At 39.5% G+C, this 10,093-nt stretch overlaps 1 protein-coding gene across 1 annotated transcript; it reads right to left on the bottom strand.

Annotated features, from left to right (window-relative positions):
• Positions 1 to 1,044: 1,044 nt before the first annotated feature.
• Positions 1,045 to 9,601, bottom strand: stx3a (syntaxin 3a). Its single transcript, XM_050044337.1, has 10 exons — positions 9,250 to 9,601; positions 7,511 to 7,582; positions 7,304 to 7,403; positions 7,134 to 7,208; positions 6,855 to 6,925; positions 5,695 to 5,803; positions 5,046 to 5,119; positions 4,499 to 4,633; positions 2,061 to 2,171; positions 1,045 to 1,178 (listed from the first exon to the last, which is right to left on the bottom strand). The coding sequence occupies exons 1-10, from the start codon at positions 9,277 to 9,279 to the stop codon at positions 1,101 to 1,103; spliced, it is 855 nt and encodes a 284-aa protein (XP_049900294.1). The 5' UTR covers positions 9,280 to 9,601; the 3' UTR covers positions 1,045 to 1,100.
• Positions 9,602 to 10,093: the final 492 nt, after the last annotated feature.

The following is a 10,093-nucleotide window of genomic DNA, read 5'->3' as shown; positions in this document are numbered from 1 at the left end:
TGGCTTCACTCCTGGCTACATTAGCCGTTAGCTTGGAGAAAATGGTCCCTATGAAATTGTATCGCTGAGAAGAAATGATTTGAATCAATCAGGGATCGGGGTTACGTCGTTCATTGAGGGATTCATTCACCGAGTGATCCATTACGTGGTAGGCAGTCCCTCCCTGCACCCTGGCTGCCTTGCGACTCACAAGTGATTCATCATTCGCACGGATCGAATCTGCAGTTCCACTCCCAGCCTGCACGCTCGCTGCTGAGCTCAACTGAACTGATAAATGAACGAATCAGTTCCAGGAGTGATTCAGTTCAGTACGTTCACTCAATAGATTCGTTCTTTTGAACGATTTGTTCACGAACAACACAACACTTGTGACGGTGAATATTCAGATTCACAGGTGTCTCAGATCTCTGGCATAGGCAATGATGGGATGCTGGTCTGGTCTATGTGTATCACATGATAGTAGTGACGTTCTGATGATCACGCAGCGCAGCACTAGATTTTAAGTTAGTATACAGGGAAAATAATTTGCTTGTCATTAGACGTGCTTTGGCATTTACATGAACATATTTTAAACATTAGCCAAAATATTCTGTTAATTCCAGACCACTTCCAGGCCTGGAAAACAGTTTTTCTGATTTAATAATTTTTCCAGAAATGTCATAAGCATGGGAACCCTGTATTTTGATTTAGTGATACTTTGTTTAAACCTATGATCATGTGACTCTTACTGAATTCTGCAGCTCATGAATGCTGATCTAAATCTCTATGAAGCAGCTACACTCAGTCCAAACGCCTTAGAGTCATATTAAGTTCTCCTTTCACGCCTGAGCTCCATTTGGACATGACTTTGATTATCTAGACACTGCAGTGAAAGTGAATTTAAATATGGGACACCCTGAGAAGATTAAGAAAGTTGTCATACCACATTCAGAAATAACTGAGAACAAATGAAAATGTTTTTTAGCCTCTATTTCTGTTTTGAATTGGTTTAAATGACAGTAAACTGAGCCCAGGCTCTATTTGTGACCATCTGAGAGCAGCTCTGCTCTGCCTCATCTGGCACTGTGGACTCAGCTGGTGGGGGGCCTCGTTCAGGCTTTCTATTTGAAGAAGCTGTAGACAAAGGAACCGAGTATCAAGGCCAAAATCACACAGCAGCAGAAGATCATCATTTGTTTCTGGAGAACAGGAGGGAAAAGGAAACAGAGACAGAAAAGAGGACAGTGTTATATTACCCTCTCCTACAACGCTGAAGTTAAAGTCACTCAAGACAAATCCAAAACTGAGCATATTCAGATTTGAGTCAAGACCAAACCCAAATGGCTCAAGACCAGGTTATCAATATTATATGTCTGTTGATTGGGTCATTTTTGTTGCTCAGGACCTTCCACTGATGGAAACACAGTCTTGCACAATGTTACTAACTGTCTGAGTAATTTCATTTTATACTTTATTTATCAAATGGCAAATCCAAAATAATGAGGCTTGACCAAAGTTGGTTGGTTTTTCTAAAGAGAAACACCATGGTCAATGGCCAAGAGGCATGTTTGTGAATAGTAAAATCATGAGCGTGACATGGGTGAAAACAAGGGTGTCTTTATGAATAGTTGTCCAGTGTGGGGTTATTAATACTAAGAAAGCCAAATCAATGAACAATGCCAAAGGGGTCTCAATACTGTTGAGACTACAGAATTAGTAGTCTACGCAACTTAAACAACAATCAGAGGAAACAAAAGACTACAGTAAACTCTATCAGCTATGTATAGAAGCCCATTTTAGTAATTTTAATGACAAACTTTCTTATAATAATGAGTTAGTATCTCAAAATAATGAGTAACTTTTCCAAATACCGATTACTTGGCTCAAAATAATGACACAGTATTTCAAAATAATAAAAAAGTCCCCATATAATGAGTTAGTATTTTATTTAGTGTAATGACTTACTAGAGCTTTTTGCATTATTTTCCTTACACAGAAATTGGCTTCATTAGTATTATGACTCTAAAAATGTTTCAACATATTATTACATCTACGTTACTGCTTAATCAGTCTCAACTCACCCTGCGCGCCTCCTGCTGGAATTTGGCTGCCTTTTTGGTATCGGCCACAGCCCTCTCTACAAAGCCCACTGACTGGTCCATGTTGCTCTCAATTCTGTCGATCATGCCACCCTACAGGAGAGCGGGACGACACAGAATAATGTGAGAGAGGAGAACACAGGATGAAACAGATAACACGTGTTGATGGATGCTGATAATGGAGGTGGACATCTGCTGCTTGTGATCACCTTTACCTGCATTTTATCAAATAGCTGAGCAGTTTTATAATCTAAGGGCAGCGTAAAGGAATTGCTGAGCTGGAAGAACATGAGAGACTTTCATGTACAACAGTGACAAACACCCACTGATTATTAAATCAGTTCTCCTGCACAGCTCTGGATCAGCTGTTACAAGTCATTGTGACTGGTCAGACTGCGTTGGTCTTTGTGTTTTATTATAGTTAATAACAATATGATATCATAAAAGATGTCTGAAGGGTAAAATGTTTGTTGATAGAATATTTCTACGTTCAAATCACATAGTGTCAGTGTAAATTCAGGTCAGTTACACTGGTACTCTACACCAGTGTTTCTCAAATGGGGGTTATGGGTACCCCTAGGGGTACTTTGGAGTACTGCAGGGAGTATGTGAGATTTAAAATAAAAAGTTAATTAAAAAAATATCAGTCATGCACAATTCCTAAATTATAATTATTAGAAATATATTGTAATATGTTCAATAAAAATGTACATTTAAGTTGAATAAACCAATTTTTTCTTATTGTCACTGCAGTCATTAACTGCCATAAACTGTCAACTGCAACAAATACAATCTGCTGGTCAGGGGGTAATTCACTAAAAAAAAAAAAAATTCCAAAGGAGTACATTATTGAACTAAGTTTGAGAACCGCAGCGCTGCACAGTCCAGTTTCCATGACACTGGATTATTATCGTGTAACAAGATGGTTATTCCAAATTCTATTGTCACTAAAAAATATGTATATGACCAAGCTGGGTGAAAGATAGTGTTTTTAATTCATCTTTCTAAGTCAGCCTCCAAACCTACAAATTAAAAATCACATGGCTTGGTGATTTGTGAAGAATGTAAAAAATGTTAACAACTTCATAATCTGCTTGTTTCACAAAAACCCCATCAAACTGCTGCTGCAACACACTGTAAGCTAATGTTAACTGAGCTAAAAGGAAGCTCATTAAATGGACAGTTTACCCCAAACACAAAATGACATATTTTTCCTCTCACCTGTAGTGCTATATATCAGTCTAGATCATTTGGGGAGAGTTGGAGAGTGTTGGAGATATCAGCTGTAGAGATGTCTGCCTCCTCTCCAATATAATGGAACTAGATGGCACTCAGCTTGTGGTGCTCAAAGTGCCAAAAAATACATTTTAAAATCTCAACAGAAATGTCTCTTTACAGAGATCATGACCCAGTTACTCAATCTCATTCACAGACTTTGTTCTGGGGTCTACTGGCAGCTCTAAATCTCAGCCGAGGAGAACACCGTTAATGTTTACATCTAGGTCTGTCACAAACACAAGCCATTTGTCCATCAGTAGATGCACACTTTCTTCTGCACTGTGATACAGCTGGCAGGTGTGGTTTGGTAGAAAGAAAGTAGTTCCTACATGAAACTGCTCACAGGGATTATCTTGAGTTACTGGGTCATGATTTCTGGAAAGAAACATGACCTCCTGATAAATGTGGAAATATAACAGGCTGTGTTTAGCAACCAGAAACAAGACCTTTGACCTGTATTAAATACAGTCAGCAATGGTAACCAGAAGTTAACAGACAAAACAGGAAAAGGAGTAAATGAACAGGTCACATGAGGTCAATGTTGCCTTGACTTTTAACTGAGTTCCACCCAGACTCCTCAAAGCCTTAAAGTTCCTACTGAGTGGTTTTGATATCAACACCAGTATTCTACATGATTAATGATCGTGGCTGGAAAAAATGACTGTCAGGGAAAAATGAGAGCTATTTTGAGCTGAACAGTTTTCCTAAAATATCAAACACCACAACTTGTATTACACTACTGTATGAAGCAGGAGGACAAACAGTGTTTCCCAGGCCTTTTCTGTATGCTTTATTAAAAATTACAATACTTGTACCTTATCAAATTCATTCAAAAAATCAAGTCAGCAAAATATCATCCAAAAAGTGGACGATAGGTTTTCTTTTAGAAAAAACAAAAAAAAACACAACATAACCCCCTCTTTATCTCAAATTTGGAAAACCTGTATAGTTACAATACCTGCGTATAAACACTAATGAAGCCCTATTAATAGTCCCCAGTTTTATTATAGGGAGAGTGTCATCTTGAAGTCTTAGTTCAAATTAGATTTTTCAAACTTTTCGCAGTTTCAAAACTGTACATCTGAATCTCCACCATGAGTTGTTGTCGTTGTGTTTGTGTGTGTGTGTGTGCGTGTGTGTACCTGATTCTCAACCAGCATGGCGATATCAACAAACATGTCATGGAGCTCTTTGATGCTGCTCTCCAGCCTCACGATGTCTTTGTGACGAGCCTCGATCTCATTCAGGGCCTGCTGGTTGATCTTAGAGTCCATGATCTGAGGATGGAGGGGATGTGCGGTGAAACAGAGACAATAAAATGAGACCAGCTGAAGAATGAGAATATATTAAAGGATAAATAAAAGATCATCAGAGAACAAGTTACTATTGTTGCGATGACACAATTACTCACAAACTCTGACATCTAATGACATATCTGTGAGAGTTTAGCAGGGGACTGACCCAATAGAAGTATTTATTGCAATTACAGTGCACAGGATTGCATTAATTTGCAGGTTGTATTTAGGGCTGCACCTAACAATTGATTTCATCATCAATTATGCTGCCAAAAGTCAAGGGTGACACATTCAAATGTCTTGCTTTGGCTGATAAACAGACCAAAAACCAGTAATATTCAGTTTATAATCATGTATTACAAAGACATGTATATCCACACAGTGTCAGTCATACCCCGGCAGTGAAGACAGCTGCATTGCCTCCCTCCAGCATCTCCTCCAGCTCCTCATCAGTCGTTGCTTTCCCCGCTGTGATGAGCAGAAAAGACCGTTATAAGTGTTATACATAAATACCTACAACTGACAGGCGTGGTTAAATATAGAGGGTAGGGACAGACTGACGTATTAAAGCCCTGACTTGTGAGAAGTAGAGCCACTTTACACTGAAGTGTCAAGTGACAAAATAATAAAAATAAAACAATATGCCTGATATAATAAAATTAAAGCTACAGAAATCACTAATAACAGTATGTGTAAAGTAGATTCAGCCTGACTGTAGTTAAATGTACCCTGCGGATTTTTATTTTTTACCACTAGGGATATGTGCACCACATGCACAGGGGTGATACCTACTTCTGCCATATCAGCCAGTCTTGCAATTTATTTTTGAAATTCATGTTTTTGTCTTACTGTGTGACTGTGACAGGTAGAGTAACTTTAAAATCGGTATGCATTAATGTAATCTTAATGTAAAAGTAATCAATGGAGCCATGAGCGCCAAGTCCAAAATGATTAGAGTACCTCCGCTGAACCTGTGTCCTCATCAACACTGAGTGATGTTATTTTGTTAGTTTGCCTAATTGTGATAATCGACTGTAACTCACTGATCTCCAGCTGTCGGGCGATTCGTCCTTTGCTCTTATCTCTGAAGTCAACTTGAGCCTCGTTGTATTTTGTCATCACCTCTACGAACTTCTTGGCCAGGATAGCATGCTGGGGGAAATGAGACGGCACATGTCCTTTAACTGACTTAAAAAGTATGTAAATGTGTAATAGCAGTCACATAACACGTCAAGGTGTATAGTTCAGTCGCCAGAAGAAAATTGTACATTTCTGCAAACCACTGAAACATTACATTTAAAATATCACGTTTACGTTTCTAAAGTAGTACAATTTATGAGCTGACTGTCATTGAGTCATCAGTTAGGTGTGTGAGATGCCTGCCAAGCTGCAGACTACTGTTAGAGACCAACAAACAACAAAACCAGTTGTTTTTTTAGCAAACTATTGCTGTATTTCCTGCCAGGATCATGCTGCCAAAATCAGGGATTTTAAGCCAATACGCAATCTTTTCCTTACCTTAACCAAGTAGTCTTTGTACCTAAACCTAATCATATGTTGTTGAAACATAAACAGGCATCAAGTTTCAACATATCCAATACAAAAAAGCATTCAAATGTAACGTATCGGAGGTTTGCATAAATGTACAATAATGCAAACATTTTTTTTAGCGATTGGGCTTCCCCTGCATGTCATTAAATAACTATATTAGTGAGTTTTCAGCTCACAGTAATAGACTTAAGTTCCTCTATTTTTGTGCTGGCATTTCAAAGCGTTTTCAAAATATTGATTGTTTCCTCAACACAGTTATTATTGATGAGCCTCTGCAACAGTAATATCCAGTATCCCAGCATTTAAACCATCGTGGGACACTAAAACTCTCCACTGAAACAATCAGTATAAACAATGTGCTCTTGTGTGTAAGCCACAGTTGAGGTAATTCCTTAAAACGTTTCCGTAATTCTTTTTTAATGTCTTAAATGTTACACAACCACAGTGGGGAAATGCTCGAGCACAGCTTATATTCACAGAACAGAAATAAAGTAGTTTGTGGATCTTTGCTGAACAACAGGAAAGAGGGATAAAAACTTCCACCTGCTTAAGAAATGTGTAAACTCAAACCTCTTCAAGTTTGAGCTGCAGTTCAGTGTACAGTAGACGCTGGGTTAGGCAAACTTAATATTGTTATTTAAGATCGTCTGACCTGTGATTTGCGTATCCTCAGGTCGGCTGAGGCCCTCTCATCTGTGTTTGACTCAAGCTGGCGCTCGATAGCTGATGCACACACAGACAAAGGACAGGACAAATAATACTGTGATTCTATCGTTGTGAAAGAGACTGTCCACAGATATTCAAAATACACAGAACAGTGCATATGTAAAGGTTTTCAGATATCTGTCTCAAAAACCTGTGCTGGCTCAATATAATGGAGTTAAGTGGAATTTCCTGGACTGAGAAGAAAGTAGAAAGAACAAATACTGACTCTTCAGTTTGTTTCTGGCGTTGTTGGCCGACTTCTTGATCTCGTTGGTGACGGCTTCAAGGTCATCGTGTGTTTCTGAAAGAAAGAGTGAGAGCAGAGGGAGATTACACACAGCAAGAAGTAACAGGAAGTAACTTGAAGATGAGTATGTGTGTATATGTGTTTGTTACTCTGGTCCGATGTGGGGGCCGACAAGATGGTGGAGTAGAGTTTTTTGATTTCTGTGACGCTCTCGTCAATCTTGTCAATGCTGATGCGGATATCTTCGATCTGAAAGACACACAGATATACACACACACACATCAGTAAGAGAGAAATACATTTCCTGGGAGATGAAATGTCAAAAATAGACAGACGGACAGACACAAGCAGAGTACCTGAGTAAAGAAATCATCCATAAAATTCTGGTTCTCCACAGGAATCTCAATGTCATCGCCTCCATCACTCTTCTGTTAAACACACACACACACACACACACACACACACACACACACACATGCAAATTAAAAAGGGGGTCAATACTGAACTTGAGGATGAAATACACACAGGCAGCCCATAACTACACCAACAACACAAGTAAAAACATTTGATATCTTTGGGATAAGATAAGAAGCATTGTCACCTCTCCATAATTAATTCTGTCCCCCTTGAATTTCTAGTTTAATTCAAAATGATCCACACTATAGACAGCTGCTCTCACAAGCAGGGGTGTCAAACTAACTTTTGGGTGCTGTCACACCTAACCTGTGTGGTTCAGTTAAAACAAACTCAGGTACGCTTGCTCAGTTAGTTCCTTTGTTTGAAAGCTTTCAGTTGAACCCTGGTGCAGACCACACAACCGAACCAAGAGTGCTTGAAAAGATGGGTCCGCTTTGTTTGTGGTGTGAAAGCAATTTAACTTGCCACAGGGTTTTATGACAGCAGATGTGATTTTAGCAGGATCTAAAAAGCTAAATTAACTATAAATCCATCTGCTTCTATACTTGTCCACTCCTGTGTAGTACAAACCATTTGCACATCATACGTTTTGGCAGTGCCTTAAGCAACACCAATACCCCCCCCCCCCCGTCTGATACAGATTATTTTCTACTGAAGCTGCTGATTGACAATATTTTCCACATGTTCAGTATCTTTAAATATGGAGTACGGAGTACCCGGAGAAAACCCATGCTGACACAGGGAGAACATGCAAACTCCGCACTGGGATTGAACCAGCAACCCTCTAGCTGTGAGGCGACAGTGCTAACCACCGTGCTGCCCCACTTTATAAATCCCAGAGGGGCAATTCATTTTTTTAATGTGTTGGGTCTGAAATACACACACATGCACAAACAGGACCTGTACACGCATTAAATGGAGAGATGGAGATGTATTCATTGCCTTGCCCAAGGGCACCTAGGCAGTGCCCAGGAGGTGAACTGGCACCTCTCCAGCTACTAGTCCACACTGCATATTTGGCAAGGAGTATTTGGGGACTTGAACCCGTGACCCTCTGGTTCCCAACCCAAGTCCCTGTGGACTGATCAACCTTCCCCTCTGTGTGCAAAGTCACCCAGAGGGCCTAACTGGACCCTTTGGCGGGTCGGTTCTGGCCTGTGGGCCACATGTGTCACACCTTGGTTCAGTTCATCAGCAATTTGCGTGCGCGCCCCTGTGACGTCAGGCCAACTGCAGGTTAAAGTTAGGCCACCTCGCACGCGCTACTACTACCCTCTGCACGCCTAAAACTAAACAGTGAATTAATCCTGTCCTTGCACAATAACAAGCTTTTACTGAATATTACTTTAGACTAATGGCTGTAGGAATAAAAGCCTTTAAAACATTTAAGTTATATTCATATTTGTTTTTAATAAAAAGCATATTTTAATATATTTGTCAAGTATTTGGCTACTATATTAGTTATTTTCTTTCATATTTGGTGAAATATAGCTAGTATTGTTTAATGAAAATGGCATAAATGTCATTATAAACATTACTGTCCCACACTGAGTGACATGTCTCCACACATATGGGTACAGGAGCCGAGTTTAATTGACATTACAGGACAGTAGGCCTGTGCTATCAACAGGTGTCCCACTAAATGCTACAAATACCTAAACAAAAAAAATTGGCTTACCTCCTTCAGCTGCGCCAGTCGGTCCTTCATCTTGACAACTCTGTGCTTCAAATAAATAAATTAACAGATAAAAAAGGCAGCCTCCCAAGTCCCGGACAACAATGCTTCCTCTAGCCTACAACAGCTATTAAAATGGCCTCCAAATTAGCCCAGTGGAAATGATTATCTCCTTCAATTAATCCAGGAGCTCTGAGCGGAAGACAGCTGTCAGAGCCGCAGACAGATCCGCACACATGAAGGTAAACTGGAATAGGGAATAAATCCAAAGTGTACATTAATAGACGGTCTCGGTTGTTTAGATGTGTCTCTCTGAGGCAATGTTTGTGGCCAACCTAACCTGAGGTCTCACTAAGCCTCTATCCTCTAAGAACGGATTAGGAGCCTTCAACAGTGTGCAGGACGATAAACCTGTCTCCCCCCTCACCCCTCCCACCTCCAGCGTAAAACACTTTATGCTGCCTGTAGGTTTTATTGTTTGTGTGTGATACATTGCAAATAAAAAGACAATAAGGGAAATTTTTTGTTTTAAATCTGACACTATGTTTGGAGAAAGCTATTTAAATGGGAGTGCTAGTGTGAAAATAACAAACGTGGTAAAAAAAAAACAATGCTGGAAAATTAGTAAGTAAATTAGTAAAATAAGTATTTACTACACAACTTTCTTTTTATTTTTATTTTTTTTTAAATCTTTATTGAGTTTCACAAGAATTGACAGACATAGACGTAAATGGGGGTGTGGGTCTGGTGGACATGTCCCCCTCAATATTTAGACCATGTGCATGTGTCCACCCTGCAAAAAAAAATCATCAAAGTAGCAGAGGAAGTCTAATGTGACAGAATTAAA

This window comes from Epinephelus moara, chromosome 5 (assembly GCF_006386435.1).
Source record: "Epinephelus moara isolate mb chromosome 5, YSFRI_EMoa_1.0, whole genome shotgun sequence".
NCBI lineage: Eukaryota > Metazoa > Chordata > Actinopteri > Perciformes > Serranidae > Epinephelus > Epinephelus moara.
Note: the sequence above shows the minus strand (reverse complement) of the source record. Positions and strands in the feature narration are given on the sequence as shown.